General features: G+C 30.7%; 1 protein-coding gene across 2 annotated transcripts; it reads left to right on the top strand.

Annotated features, from left to right (window-relative positions):
- Positions 1–501: 501 nt before the first annotated feature.
- Positions 502–14,249, top strand: LOC107455323 (beta-1,3-galactosyltransferase 1). Of its 2 annotated transcripts, none has more exons than XM_016072838.4 (3): positions 502–583; positions 7,469–7,586; positions 13,092–14,249. In XM_016072838.4, exon 3 carries the CDS (start codon positions 13,104–13,106, stop codon positions 14,133–14,135), a length of 1,032 nt encoding a protein of 343 aa, XP_015928324.1. In that variant the 5' UTR covers positions 502–583; positions 7,469–7,586; positions 13,092–13,103; the 3' UTR covers positions 14,136–14,249. The 2 variants fall into 2 exon arrangements, with proteins under 2 accessions (XP_015928324.1, XP_071037744.1); XM_071181643.1 differs by lacking the exon at positions 502–583 and adding an exon at positions 694–713.
- Positions 14,250–17,011: the final 2,762 nt, after the last annotated feature.

Raw genomic sequence — 17,011 nt, 5'->3', positions numbered from 1 at the left:
AATAATAATAAAAATAACAAAAAACCGGAAAAAAGGACAAGCACTCTTTTTTACGATATAATCTTGTGAGCTGATGAAAAGATTATATCTTTTATTTTCCAGATCTGAAATTTTTTTAAAAAATATTTTTTGTCCTTTTTTTCCGGTTTTTTATAAATTTTATTTTTATCAGTATTATTTCCCCCCCCCCTTTTTTTTTCCATTGTTCTGTAATTTTTCCCTGGTTTTCTCCACATTTTGAACTTATTTTATGAGTTCTATTTACTTGCAGCTTATGCGCAATAAATAAAATTTATTGTTTTTCTTAATTTTCTTCGTGTTTTTTTGTTTTTATTTATTATGCTATATATATATAGTTATCCTGAGAAACTTTGCTCCAATTTAATCCATGTTTCTTAGCTGCCCTACATACACTCGTACTTGAGAAAAGTGTAATTAATAACCTCCCAACAGAAGACCAATAAACAAAATAGCGTCAATGTCGCCAAATGGCGATAACATTTGATCCCCCGGAACTGGGAAACGCCTTCTCCACGCTTTACCTCATCTTCCAGCCCAGACTATCTTCTCATCTTGGAATTGGGTGAGTGTTGTTGTTTATATTTTGTCACGCATTTTATCCTTTTCATTTATCCCTTTAGAGCAGGTTAATTTCAAATGTCGACATTCTGTTGCCAATTACTATCACTCATTTTTACATGCATCTGTTAAAGGTTAAGAAGCAAAGCGTTGTCACTTTTTTTTAAATTTTATTTTTCGGGTCCGAATTTATTCGTTAAATTCCAAAACGATGCTCTCGTAAACATCACATTTCATATAATTAAAGAAAAACTCAAAATAATTGAAAATAAATTTTTACTAGTATAAGCGTTGTGAATTAATTATTAATAGTTTTCGTAATAAGATCTGATTTAAATTTATTCGCTTAATTTCAAATTGATACTCTTGTAAATTTCCCATTTCAGATAATTAGAGGAAAATAATTTACATTCAAAAACGTATTTTTTATTTATAAAAAAAAATAACGAATCTGTTTGAATTAATAGAAATTTTAATAATTTGTATAATTATTGTAAACTTGAGCAAAAAAAAATTTTTTGAGATAGAAATGAAGTAATGAGCTACCTGTTTTTTTGGAAAGATTATTAATGTTTAAAATTTATAATTTAATTTTGTTCGAATTAATTTTTTCGTAAATCATTTATGGTGTAAACATGTTTCAGATATGAGTATGAATACCAAAAAACGTATTATTTTTCTTACAAAAAAGTAAATTAGAAAAAAAACCCCGTTTCTATTTAAATGTTCTAAAAAAGTTGGGGGATATGAACCCTGGTTACTATCTCGTAACATTGGTCCACTCTAGACGATGAGTATGAAGATTCCTATTCGATAATTTTGCTCTAAATAATTAAAATTCCCACTGTAAATAATTAATATATTTTTTTCATTGCAAAATCCCTGAAAACAAAAGAATAAGTTGTTTTAGCTGAGGTGTCATTAGACAACTATGTATAATACAGTTTTACTTATGTACAACTTTTATAAGTGAAAATAATTTACCTCTATATTTTAGTAACAGTCGATTTTACTGAGGTGGCTATAAATATTGATTTTTCTTAAAATATTTTTTCAAAGTTAATCGTCATTAGAGACCGTTTACTAGTAGTTGATCTTACGTATTGAAATATTTTGTTTAAACTAGTTTAACTTAACAAAATATGCATTTGACCTATTTTAAAATTTTCATTTATATTTATGTTTTAATTATAGTTGCATTAATTCACAATGAGTCTTACCTTTGAGAGAAAACAACCACCTTCAAAACATTTTCGAAATGAAAAAGTTCAAAATTCCACATATTTATGCAGTTGAAAATCATATGATTTAAAAGCTGAAACTGTCCATTATCTTGCTTCTTTATGTAAACAAAATGATGTCTCTCTCTTTTTCGTTTAAAATAATTTTTTCTGTTAATAATTTGTTTGTCCCAAGAAAATCTGTCATTTTCCTGGCTACTTTTATTTAGTGGTTTATAACCAAAATAGATAGAGCCAGCAATCAATATCTTATGTGAATAGATTGATTAGATACCCTCCTATATGAACATGTCTTGTTGCATGAATAAAGAACCAATTTTCTGGTTCAAAATCTATTTCAAAAAAATTCTTCATGATGAGTAGGTTTTTGTGTTGTCATTTTCCTGGCTTCTTGAAATCATTAATAACATAAACTACATAGATTTATCTAAGTTATTTTAAGAAATCCTGTTGTTTTCTGCAGAATGTAAACGTTTTAGGACAAAATATTAAATTGAAGTAAAGTTATATACTATAAAATGGCGAATTTGTTATTATCCTGGTTGTCATTTTCCTGGCTTACGAATGCCAGGACATTAAAGTGTTACCAAAAATTTCTTTTAACTACTAATACTGTAAGGAGAAAAAGCAAATATTAACCTAATACCAAGTTTATGTATGATTGTAATATAGTTTGATGAAATCAAAGCTATTTATTTATTTAATTACTGATTATTATACACAATTTTATTCTGTACATATCAGCAACCAAAAAAAAAATTTGATTCCTTTTACAGTGGATAAAAAGAATTAATTTAAGCAATTTATGGTCCATCTAGCATAAAGGCTTAAGTTGAGTTACTTACTATTTACTTAAAGTGACTGTTTTTTAAACTTCTAAGCTAAATATGTCATTTTCCTGGCATTCAAAATTTGGTGAATTTCTATTTTATTTTTTTTCTCGAGTAAATGTCAATAAAATACACTGCTGCCTGTAAGATATTAATAAATGTAACTAAAGAAGTATACAAAAAAAAAATTTAGATTATTTTGAAGAAATGTTTTGGTCCGAATTGTCATGTTTAAAAAGAATTACTTCAATAAGTAATTCATTTTAGTGAATGCGTTATGTGATGTTAGACGTAATATAGTTAAGTTATTTTCAAAATATGTGTATCCATTCAAATTATAATAACTTAAATGGCTCAGTCATTCATTCACAGCTCATTTTATTTCATGCATATGTTTTATGATTGTAAAACTTATATAGTTTGTCTAAAGTTGGAACTCCTCTAGCCATTCGCCTGGATCCGTGATGGTGATTATGGTAACTAGGTATAACTATTTCAAATAGGGTATGGGGTCGGCGAAATAAAGGGAATCTTTTTCTTCGGTCTATTGTGTTAGCCCTCGAGGGAGGAGAAACTACCCTCTCTGAAATGCGTTATTCTTGTTTTCTAGCAGAAGACGGGCTCAGACTTTGTGGCGGGGGGAGTTCTTACCGTAGACAAACTATACTTAGACTGAGAAAGTTTACGAAGTACTTGTCCGTGAAGCGGACACTTCACTTCCTTATAGATGATAGTGCCCTTGGGTCAGGGCTCGAAAAACCACCCGTCCGCCCGTCCTCGGCGGTCAAAAATTCCCCGCGGACAACGAATTTCTCGAATCCGACGCCCGCGCGGACGGCCATTTTCCCGTTAATGTTGGTGATACATTTTCAATTTTTGTTATCTTACAAAAGTCTAGCGCCTCACTTTTATAATGACCCTCTATTCTAGAAATACAGCAACATACTGCGCATGGTGGAATTGATGTTTTCTCTGTCTCCCGTACTGAAGCGGTTGAAAGGGACTTTTCAGCAATGAACTTACAAAAAGAAAAAAAAAAGAAAAAAAAACATTACGTACTGGTCTTAAACAAGAAGCGTTAAACACAATTATGAACATCTACCTAAATTGAAAACCCCTTTCAGATTTTTGTGCAGAAACCTCTGTAAATCATTAGCTTGATTGTGGAACTGGCAAACGTCATATTTGATTCATTTAAAAAACGCAGTACCCTCGGATACATTGACATTCCAGATAACTTGACTTTTATATTATTTCATGAAAGAAATAAACTATTTCATAAAAGAAATAAATTATTTTACAAAAGAAATACTGGGTTCCTATTAGTAACCAAGTATTCCTTTTATTACTGTATAATGCAATCCTAGTATTTGTAATCCTAATTCATTGTGCAATTTATATAAATGTTTGTAATAAATAAGAGAAAATTATATTTTTCTTTATTTAGAAGCGACGGGTTAGTTTCAAAGGAGGACGGGTACATTGTTGGACAAGCCGTCCTCGGGGACGGGTAAAAGATTTGAGTTTTTTCGAGCCCTGCCTTGGGTGATGGATATAATATCAGCAAAATTGTAAAACGAATAAAAACAAAACATGCATTCTCCTATATTTAAAGTAATAACAAACTGAATGATTAACATTGAATTCTCTTTAATAATCTAGATGTGTTTGGTCGCAACAGCATGTGAAAAATACGAGCGATGTTTTCAAAACACCGAACATTTTTCGTAATTGGATATGGTTATGGTTATTTTACAAATGGATATGGTTAAATATTGTCCTTAAATTGAGGAATCTTTAATACTCTCAAGTTGCAAATATTTTGGAATATTTTTCTTTTAAATTTTATGTGGAAAAACATTTTAAAAGAAATGTAATCTTCGACAATACGAAACGTAATAATATTATAATAATGTCCCCTAAAATAAGTCCACTTATTTTCTGGGCCGACCTTAATTTTCGGGGCCATTTTCCGAATTTCCTGAAAATAGACATACCATCCTTTTATCAATTTTTTTTAAAAATCCTTTATTAGAGAGATTTAAAAATAAAAGAAATAATTATTAGCTAAACTAGAAATAATTCATATAACAGGTAGTTAAGCTAAACAGATTTCCTAATTAGTTAAATTAGTGTAAAAATGTGTTAATTAATTATAGCTACGGTTTATTTATAAATTTTCTTTTAACACTTTATGTAAAAACGTTTTATGGTATTTTAAAATAAAAACCCTTGATCTTGAATCTGAAAATGTTTAATTTTTTCGATTAAATGTAATAAAATCATTATTTCATTAAAAAAAATATTTTGCGTTTGAGTTTTTTTTTCTATCTCTTTAATACAAAACTAAAAAAACTAAAAAATAGTTATTTGAAAGATGAGTTTCTAGAAAAGGTCATTACTGTGTTTACTGAAATAAGCAGTAAAAAAAATTAGCACTTTAACATTATATAAACTGTTCTAGGAATTTTACCAATAAAAACGGTTAAAGTATTGGAACTATTTCAATACTTCATACAAAGCATTATCATCAGTTTCAAAACAAAGATATTCATTTTTAGTCTTAATGTTATATTTTACAGTATTTAAATTGCTGTATGTATATTTTCATCAATTTTTATAAGTGATAATTATGTTATTTGCATTTCTATTAGTTTACATTATCTTCTTGTAAGTCGTAGTGAAAAAGATTCATTTTGAGTCTTATAACTGTTGTTTACAGTATAAAAATCATTGTTTTTAAAGATTGTTGATATTGATTTGTTATAATTTACGTTATTTGTATTTCTATTTGAGTTTTGGTTAAAGAGATTCATTTTTAGTTTTGTAACTGTTGTGTGTTTATTGCATTAAAATAGCTGTATGTATGTTGACTATTTTTATTAGTTATAATTATGTTACTCGCATTTCTATTAGTTTTTATGAACTAATAAGTCTTTGTAAAAGATATTATTATTTTGAATCTTGTAGCTGTTGTTTACAGTATGAAAACAGTTTTTATACTGTATGTATCAGGAAATAGTTTTAAAATAGTTCTTTTTAATATTCAGTTTGAGATTTGTTTTAAGTCTTGAAGCTGTTCTTTACAGAATTAAAATAGTTTTCATACCGTAATTGTAAACAAAGTTAATAGTTTTAAAATAGTTCTTTTTAATATTCATTCTGAAATTCGTTTTAAGTCTTGTAACTGTTGTTTACAGCATTAAAATAGTTTTCATACTGTAAATATCAGTTAATAGTTTTAAAATAGTTCTTTTTAATATTCATTCTGAGATTCGTTTTAAGTCTTGTAACTGTTGTTTACAGAATTAAAATAGTTTTCATACTGTAATAGTAAATAAAGTCAATAGTTTTAAAATAGTTCTTTTTAATAATCATTCTGAGATTCTTTTTAAGTTTTATAACTGTTGTTTAACCTTTTGGGGACGGGTGATTCATAAAAGCATTCGTACAAAATCAGAATCAGGATGTAAATAAAAAAAAAAGTNTGTAGCTTAAATGCAGGCGTTGCTAATTTGACAGACTTATTTTGCTTTTACTTTAATTATTGTTAGTTTAATCATATATATAATCAATGTTAGTTCAAAGTATAACTAAATAGTTTTATTTTGAACTAAAGTAATGGTGAATTAAATAAATCAAACAATTATAACCCCGCCCACAAATATACTGTTAAAGAACTACTTTGGTTACCAGTTTTATCTTTTTACCCTGATTGATACTGTTTTATGCTGGCACGTATTTGTGACAGTCGGCGCGAAAGGGTTAAAGCATTAAAATAGTTTTCAGATCGTGATAGTAAACGAAGTTAAGGTTTTAAAATAGTTCTTTTTAATATTTTTTATTAGTGCTAATTAATTTGCATTTCTATTACTTTACATAAACTAATAAGACTTGGTAAAATATAAATGGTAACACTAATTGTCCATAAAAAGTGACCTCGTGTGGTCCACTCGTCTGGCTAATTCAAATAAAATTTCGGTGTTGTTCGTGATTTAATTTAAAACGATTGAAACAAACTATCAGAGCTCAAGGAAGCCTCTTTAGAAAAAAAAACATCACATAAAATTGAAACAATAGTTTCAACTTAAACAGCGGTGTTAGGCTGAGATGAAGAAAATCGTGTTATATATGCTTTTAGTTTGTCGGCGATTTATCTCTATTGAACAAGACTCTGGCAACAACATGAGAAGGAAAACGGAATGATTTGTATGCTGCTTTTTTTCTCTCTTCATCTCTGTCTAGCTTCACCCCTATTATGACTAAAAAATATTGTTCCAGCAGCATATTTATTTGCTTATTTGCTTGTTATGAGGATTGCGTTTCAATAAGAAGGGTAGGTGTTGCCATTTGAAAATTTGAAATTTATTCTTTCCAACCATAAATGGATGATCTCAATTGTTTTAGTTAAATCATCAGAATCTAAAAACGTTCGATCTTTAAACAACAATTAAAGATGTAATTTTATTTCGATTTGTCGATAGCGGTTTATACAAACCTGTCATTAAAATAAAAGAAGATCTTCATTTCTATATCAGAAAAAAAATATTTATATATGAATATTTTTCTTTTCTAGCGGGAAAAAAAAAAAAAAAAACGTTAAATATTGAAAACGTAAGTAGCATCTTGCATGCATCTACGTTTATCATGTTCCGAAACGTACATTTATGCACGTATCTTCAGTTTGATACCATTTACCAAAATCAATTTCGTTTTTATGCTCTCTCTTTCTCCACCCCCCAAAGTGTCCTTCGGGGTGGGATTTTTAGGAGAAATCTGAAATCGATTTATTTACGGTATCGAATTTTTCCCCTCTAGATCATCAAATGGTGTCCTTGTTTCACGGTGTTTGGATTTTAATCAGCTGATGGGCAGAGGATGTTACAATATTCAGCAGGATGGAAAGGTAGAAGAAAAAACAGAAAGGAAGAAAAAGGTAAAAGCCATTTTTGAATTCCGTCAATTATTAGAGGAAAAGAGTCACGCGATGACCCGTGGTCGTATATTAGTTTGTTTTTCACTTATCCTCCCATGGTAACTCTCCATTCCATTTTACTTTGTAATAATACGATGGATAACGACATCTGAATGCGTGATGTCAGTGTAATAGTTTGAATTTCTTAGGTTATTCTGCCGATTTTTATTAGTAAAATAAATATTAATTCACATTTCAAATATGCAAATAATTAAAGCAAACGATATCCTAATAATCAGTGCAAATTATAATTAATATGCTAATATTATCATTGCTGACGATAATTAATATGGTAATAATTAGTGCAAACGACAATTAATATGCTAAAATTAGTGCAAACTATAATTTACATGCCAATAATTAGTTGAAACGATATCTTAAGTTACCTAAAAAAACCTATTTTGTCTGAAAATACTTTGTTACTTTTTTATGAGACGATGGATAACGACATTGTAATTCATTTACATGGGAGATGCAAATTTTGTGTAATAGTTTGAATTCCTTAGGTTATCCTGCAGAATTTTATTTGTAAAATAAATATTAATTCATATTTTAAAGGAGAATATATAAATAATTAGTGCAAACGATATCCTAATAATCAGTGCGAACTGTAATCAATATGCTAATATTATCAGTGTGGACGATAATTAATATGCTAATAATTAGTTGAAACGATATCTAAGTTACCTAAAAAAACGAACTTTCTCTGGAAATTCTTTTTTAGACGGATTTTTAATTCTACAAATATCGTAGTATAGATGAGCTCAGACTCAGTTTTAGAGACAATAAAATTTTATATCGTATTTTTTTTGGAGACTATATAATCCTTAGAGACATAAATCTGAATTCGAAAACTTCTTTTGGTTAATTAGCCCGGACCTCGTTTCGTCTTTAGTAACCGCAATTTAGTAAATTAACATTTAAGCGGCTTACTTGAGAACACAGTCAGGATGATTCGGAAGATGAGCATTTACTTCCATTAAGGCGATCCTGGTTCAAATATCGGAGGTGGTCTATTCAATGATTACAAGACTCATTTTTATACTGCAGTGATGGGTTCATCACGGGTACGGGTTAGAATACTCTTGCCATTGGACTAACAGTTAGAGGTCTTCCTGTTCTTCTCTCTATGTAATATAAAGAACGGTTAGTTCCATTAAAAAGTTCTCAACTCGTGTCTGATCCAGGAGTTCCCTTGTCTTCTAGATTGAGTTCAAAATTACAAGGTCTAATATTACAGCCGAGATAGATTGACTGTTCAACGCCAAATAGAAATTGAAAAGAAAAGTCGTAGGTTGGAGCTCCTTAATTATAAAATATAACCCTTTTTACCTTACCTTTTATGTATACATATAAAACACATAGCCATACAAATAAAACTAAAAAAAACGTGCCTATACAAAGATCAACGTAAATTTTAATATTGGATATTTTATTAATGACTCCAGAAATATTGAACTTTAAGATATAGACAGTTATTAACTCTTAAATAAAATAGCTTTTTTTTTTCTTTTTAAATTTTTTTTTTTTAGTTAAATTACCTTTTCATAATCAAGTTTCAAAACAGCGTGCAAAAATTTTTTGTTCGACTTAAAAAAAAATGCATAAAAAGTCGAAGAAATACAAAGGGCTCAAACATTCGACCACCAGTTTTAGTGGGTCAGTGGTACTAAACGTTAAGCGGGGAAAATAACAATAGCGTGACAACTATAAAAAAAAATGAATAAATAAAAGTTATCTTATTTTATGAAATTAAGATATATTAGTTTAGCAAAACATATTTATCAATTAGTTAAAGGTTCAGTTATTTAAAAACAAGTATAGCAATACTAGTTATAAACAAAACAATGCAATAAGTATATAATATAAGTTTATGAACAAAAACTTAAAAACTCAACATAATATTACAACTTATCTAAATATCTCTTATTAAATATCTTCAACCATTCCTGAAATACCGGTATCGAAAGTATTAAAAGATATTTTAAATGAAAATGGATTCAGTAGCTATCTAGAGTTTTAAATTTTCTCTTTTTCAACAAGTTCGCTCTTAACAAGATTATTAATACAGTGAAACCAGTCAAGTTGACCACCTTTGTAAGATGACCACCAGTCTAACTTAATGTCTATTATCCAAAACCGAAATTTAACTAAGAGGAGTAAAACTTCTGTAATTCTACCACTTGTATATCTTGTATACTGACCGCTGAAATAAACCAAGTTTATCTTGGGGTGCTTTTGAATAATTTTCCAAACCCTTCTTAAGTTGACAAGATAAAAACGTATTCTGAGCTATTATGCTATTGTTATAGATTCTTATAGGTTTGAAATAGCGAGGAGTTTTACTTACCTAGGATCAATTATTACTATTGAGAACAAAATGTCTCCTAAGATTTAGGGAAAAAAATCCCTACTCTATTCGGCAAATAGGGCTGTCTATGGAATGAGAAGATTTATTACATCTATGTTCCTTTCTGGAACAAAGTTCTTTATTTACAAAACTTAGGCCAAATTACGAAACATAATTTACAAAACTTTGGCCTTAATTTACAAAACTTATGCTTCTGAAGCTTGGACAATGACAAAACTGGAAGTTATTATATCTATGTTCCTTTCTGGAACAAACAAAGTTCTTTATTTACAAAACTTAGGCCAAATTACGAAACATAATTTACAAAACTTTGGCCTTAATTTACAAAACTTATGCTTCTGAAGCTTGGACAATGACAAAACTGGAAGTAAATTGCATTGCAATATTTGAGAGAAAGATTTTGCGGAGTATACTTGGTGGTGTAAAAAGGAAAAAAAAATAACTGGAGAAGGAGATTTAACTTTGAACTGTACAAGATTTATAAACATCACGATATTATTAAATACATAAAAATAAATAGGATGAATTGGATGGCCCACGTAATTCGAATGAGCGATGACAATACAGTAAAAAAGATATTGCTTTTTAGACCCACTGGAACAAGAAAGCAAGGGAGGCAGCAGTTGAGATGGGCTGATTCGGCGGAGTCTGATTTTCTTGCAACTAATGAAATGAATTGGAGATCAGAGATAAATCAGAACGGTTATGGAGAAATCTTCAAAGGAAGGCATTGGCCCACATTGGGCTGTCTGGTCAACTATAATGATGATAATGTTATGCATTAGAATTTCACCGAGTGAAGGAAATAATATAAAAAGCTAACTTAATTCCTTCTTTTTCGCTCCCGACAAAATGGCGGGGTAAAGTTTCGCTCTCTATTTCTCGTGCGCTTGATATTTCCGGGCTGGGGTGTTTAAAATAAACGCTCTTAAAAGTTTAAAACAATCTATTTCTTTTGCCCGGAATCATGCTTATTTCACAAACATTGCACCAGTTGGGAGTAACTATTTGTAATGTGTTCAGAGATATTTAGTTTACTTTAAACTAGATGTCAGCAATCATCAAACATGTATATTTGAGATTTACCTTAAAATTAAAAACGAATACATATATTGTATATACACTTCATTTTACATAATTTTCTTCAGTAAAAAAGAGTCACTTTTAAGACAGGTTTCTTCAAAATTATACGATCATTAAACTTCTTTGTCAGTTGATCTTTGAAAAGCTATTAAGAGCTTTTGTTAAAGTAAATTTGCAAGTTATTAGAGAACTTTATGTTATATTCATTTCAGCTTACAAATCATATCAGTTTATTATTAAATTAAAGCAAGAGATTGTAAGGAGTTTAATTTACACGACACAGGCCACAAGGGCTCATACATTTTTGATGACCACCGTCGCGGGCAATCCCGAGCAGCACAAAAGAGTCAAGCAATCTCGGACTCAGGGCCAAAGGCCCCGAGTCACGCAAAACAAAGCAACAATGTGTGAGTCATACTAGCAATTAATCTCATTTCTTAAGATACATGAGGTACTACCACATTTAAAAAAGTTTAATTACATTCATTTTTATTGGTAAAAAATAAGAAACGTGTTAATAATGAAAATACAATGATTCATCAGCATCGATAAGTTCAAATAGAAAATCGCTAACTTACACAGTTTTCGTTGCAATTTTACTTTCAGTAAATAGTGTTTAGTAAATGTATGCAAACAGAAATGCTTTTGTTACAGAAATAAATTTATTTTTAAGTACAGCAGCTTGATCCTATTCGTTTCCGATTATAAAGTCAATTATTATTATTATTTTTTTTTTTTTACAAAAAAAAGTTTGTAGTATTTTTATTTAGACAGGTATCGCAGTTTTGGCCTTCCTTATTTAGCTGTATTGTTTGATATTACGTAGTACAATTGTTAGAGATACAGTGAAACCTGTATAAGTTGTTTTGTAACTTTCGGGACAGAAATTTAATGGTCCACTTGCGAAAGTGGTGAGCGCGACACAGGCCACAGGAGAAATTTATTAGCCTTCGCCAGTTTGGTACTTGACCTTTAAAATTTACTTAGCAGGTTTCCCTGTACTATATTTTTCTATTTGTGAAGATATTGATGAATATTTGTTAGCATATTCATTATTAATTTTTATTTTGAAAATATACTAGAAAAACTGTAAAACCAACCACATTTAACACATGAGGCCAAGTTCGAGGGTACACACATATAAAATAAAGAAGTCTGCTGTAGAAAATACGATCCATAACTGATTAAACGGTTGATCTCGGAAAAGCGGTGACTGGCAGGGTCTCATTTAGAAAGTTGGAGGTGATAGGCACAGAAATGTTAGGTGCATCATTGGTCCTAAAATTTACATGCAAAAAAAGCTTTTAAATTTTTTAGAAGGCCGGGATAGCCAGGTCGGTTGGGCGTTGGGCCCATGTCGGAGAGTTCGTGGGTTTGAACTCCGCCGGCCGAAGACTCCCCGTGTAGTAAAGTGGCTGATGCACGTTAAATCTGTCGAATTGCAAAAATCCTCCATGTTCCCATAACAAATCAACACCTCTGGTGGTACTGGATTGGAGATCGATCGTTCTCTGATTCAGGCCAAAATTACGATCTGTGGATGAATGAATGGATGTATGAATGGGTCCACCCTATAAGCGGGTGCAACATATGGTGTGACAGAGGTCGAATTCTTGGCTATAGATGGCGCCACCGAAAAACAAGAAACGCATACTCTGCCTTAAAAATTTTCTCTGTTTCACCAAGCTTGGCCGTGTGGCAAGTGGCATCAGAAACAACACAACAATTTTTTTAGAATATAAGTAAATTGTGATAGATTAGTAAATTTTCAATTTTTCTTAACACTCATAATTCTAATAGACAATTCTTCAGGAAAAAAACACACAAAGAAATATTTTAAGCATTTTGGAGCCCCAGTCATGTAAGGGTCCTAGGCCTTGGACATTCAGGCCTTATGATAAATCAGGCCCTGGTGACTGGGAAAGTATCGCTCCAAATTATTTGAACTCTTTTAGCAAATTCAGTGCAACTGCTCTTTGATTTCACTTTGTAAGTTTGAATTCCTTTTTCAGTGGACCTGAGAGATGAACATTCGTCGACTGACGACTCTATTGCTGCTGCTGTGTTTGAATTTGCTAGTTGGCTTCATGTACATTCAACCCACCAGAATAATGACACTGATTGGCAACCCTACAGTCAATGAAACTGAAATTTTTACAGAAAGTTCCCTTCCAATAAACGAAAGCCAAAAAGTTCCACAGACACCAGAAATGAACTTCCCGCTCTTTTTCAACTTCACGCTGAATCCTTACGATTTATGTTCAAAACATTCCAACAACAAAACGAAGTTATCTCTCCTCATTCTCGTTTGCACGGCCATTCCAAATATCAGACAAAGACAAGCTATCCGAGCGACTTGGGGATCAATAGCTGCCGCAAATAACAACTCGGGTTATGTTCGACTGGCATTTTTATTAGGCTCGACAACTGTTCTCCAAGAACAAGTCGAAGAAGAATTTTATCAGTATAGTGACATTATACAGCAGAGTTTCATTGATTCCTATCAAAATCTAACTTTAAAATCACTGATGCTTTTACAATGGGTATCACAGTTTTGTCCAAACGTTCAGTATGTCTTAAAGACAGATGACGATATGTATGTGAACGTTGCAAATTTATTGAATATGCTGATTCGAGTGCCGGTAAAATCTAATGTGATGTACGGAGTGCTATTTAAAAAAGCTAAACCTAACAGGAATTCTGCAGCAAAATGGTTTGTACCAAAGAAACAGTTCGACGGAAGCGTTTTCCCAGATTACCTTTCCGGAACTGGTTACGTCATGAGTCGCGATGTTCTTCCAAAACTTCTTGACGCAAGTGCGGCTCTACCGTTTCTCGTGATGGAGGACGTTTTTATTACAGGCTTGTGTGCGAGTGAGAGTCATGTCAGACGCTTCAACGTCAGAGGGTTCGCTTACTGGAGAAGGCCACCGACGGGCTGTGCTTTTAAGGACGTCATCACAGGTCACCATGTCACTCCGAGTGATATGAAAAAAATATGGAAAGAACTACAAAAGAGACCACTAATATGTCGCAAATCGAAAAAGAAAATATAAAACCGAGATATTTTTGGTGCAAATTTTGTTATCAATTGCTGATTGTAATGTTTTAATTCTGAGTTAAAAATATATATCTTCGAGAGAATTTATTAAAGTGTTTTAAATAATTTACGAATAACGTCGATCTCTTTTCACATTTTAGAAATAATTTGTTTAAATGAAGAAAAAAATTAAATAATAACAATAATGCCTGTTTAACTGTCCATGACCATGGTTGACTCTTTAAGGTCTTTTCCATGTAATAACGTTGTGCGTAATCGTGTGCCTATAGACATATACTAAACTTTTTCTACCTCTGAACCTTCCCTTTCCTCCTCTTTTCAGTTGTATAGGAATGCACTACGATATTTTTCCTTTTCTTAATATTTTTCGAATTTAATTGCATTAAAAATATTTTTTAAAATTTCCACGACGCTTTTTTAAGAACCATGTTTAATGTAGTTTTCAGTTCCATATAGTTCCCTAACTTAATTGTTGTTGTTGTTGTAGTTCAATTACGCCACACTAGAGCTGCACAATGGGCTATTGACAACTGTCTGGGAAACATCTCTGAGGATGACCCCTGAAGACATGCCATCACAATTTTGATCCTCTGCAAAGGGGATGGCACCCCCGCTTTACGATAGAACAGTTTAACGAGGACCAATATCACACACCCTCCGTCTCTACGCAGACTAATCCAAGTAGTCAAGCATCACTGACCACAGCGAGTGATGCTTGACATAGGTGATCTGTTGGGAACAGGGTCTTAACGATCAGTCCACTGCAGGACGTTTCCTAACTTAAAAGATTTTAATCTAGTTGAAAATCAAGACAGAATCTGACGTACTTCCTTCTTCTATGACTCTCCACACGCTAATGGTGAAAGTATGCGAAGTGTTGCTATAGGTAGAGAGTTCTGCTCTACGCCATCTGTGGCCCATTTCGATCGCCAATACACGATGTTCCGTATAGGCAATTCTTTACACATGTTTTCAAATGCTAGATAAAAATAAAATACACATTAGAGCTCGCAAATTGTTATTAAATCGAGGAAAAAGCAAAAAACGCTAATGAAAATAATAAATAAAAGCCAGTTTGATGACCGTAGAAAGCTCGGAGGTTTTTCTAATTCTTCGCATTTCAATGTCCTTCCGTTTTCTATGGCAATAAATAAGAACAGACACTTCACTTTTTCACTCAAATTGAAGGCACATTCAAATTAAATTGAACGCAGTTACATCATGTTAATTAATCTTCAACTGTTTATTAGTCTATGATAATGACTTACAATTATTTTTCTTTTGACCTGCTGATCTAGTACAGTGAAAAAAAGTAGGTTTTTTTCAAGTGGTTTGGCAAACCTTGACTATGATGGAAAAGTCAGAAAAATTGCACACCTGTGACTGAGGATGATCATTACTTATGACACCAAAGACGACAAGAGTCTCTAAAAGGAAAACCGATTTACCTCGTGAGGAAGGGTAGTCTCCTAAGAGGTAGTCTCAATCTGAGAAATATGGTCTCATAGTCTGGTCAGGAGAGCGATCCAAAGTTTGTAACCCAAAGTTATGCTAATTTCACTTTTCGCGTTTTCAGTCATATTTTTTTAAACTAATTAAACAATTCAAAAACAAACAAAAAATCGCCCCCACACTTAAAACCCGTTTACCCAAAGATAATTTCATACAAAAATTAATTTTTAACAATTATTTATTAATTTTTATTATTTAATTTAATTGAGGATTAAAAAATTTTGAATTATTAGATATAAATTTTTTTATTCTATATTAATCTACATATTTTTCTATTAAAAATTCCAAAACTGTAAATGTTTTTATTAGCAGAATCCTAGAAAAATTAATTATTTTTAAAAAAATAATTTAGCGGCAATAAAAAAATATTTAAATGGGCAATTTATATTTAAATGTGGTTAACTTACAAAGAACTTGTCTTACGCGTGCGTAGTGTAAAATTTCATTAATATTTTTACTCTAATAACCGATTGATTTACTTTTTTTTCTTCTTTTTTTTTTAAATATAAAATAGACTACTTCTTTCTTAGTCGTCTAAAAATGTATTCGTAACTCAGTAAAAAAATGTGAATAAAACATTTTATTGAATAGAAACATTTTATTCAGCGAATGTCGAATTTTATACATCAGATTGTGATAATAATTACTTTAATTAGATTTTAATTTTTAGTTTCTTTCTTCAATTATTATTACAATTTCAATAAGGTACATACGTAATGATAGATTTGGAACAATATATTTATCAATTTCTTCAATATATATTTTATAATTTTTAATACAATTACGCAGTCAAAATTTTTAAATATCTTAAAATTTCTCGACATCTTATATATTGTCTTGATCTTGAAACTAATTTTTAATTACCTGTCACGCTTGTTTCGCAGAACTATTTTATCAACTACTTAAATTTCATTTTTAAAAATCTTATTCTTTACGCTATCACTTTATCATTAATATACTAATAAATTTTTGTTAGTACTTTAACTTAGGTTTTCCTTTGAAGTAAAATTCTTCTTATAATTATTGTCAAGTTTTTATAAAAGAAAACTTAGAATTATTGTCTGCTAGCTGAGAACAAAATCATCGTAAGAAATTAAAAACAATCTGCCGTTTAAAATTATTCGATGCAAAACAGCTGACTATTTACTAAGCATACTAATTTTTCGAAAAATGAAGATAAATTATTGTTTCTTGTAATTTCAGCATAGATTATCTAAATTAGAGCAGTGTTGATGTTTTACAAGTTACTACAAAGAGTATTAAGTTACCGAACATAAAGAGCTGTCGAATACGTAGCCAAAATTTTTAAGCATCTTAAAATATCTCTGTATCTTATGACGTCCTAATTTTAAAATAATA

This window comes from Parasteatoda tepidariorum, chromosome 6 (genome assembly GCF_043381705.1).
Source record: "Parasteatoda tepidariorum isolate YZ-2023 chromosome 6, CAS_Ptep_4.0, whole genome shotgun sequence".
NCBI lineage: Eukaryota > Metazoa > Arthropoda > Arachnida > Araneae > Theridiidae > Parasteatoda > Parasteatoda tepidariorum.
The sequence above is the reverse complement of the archived record's forward strand: the minus strand, read 5'-3'. Positions and strand labels throughout refer to the sequence as shown.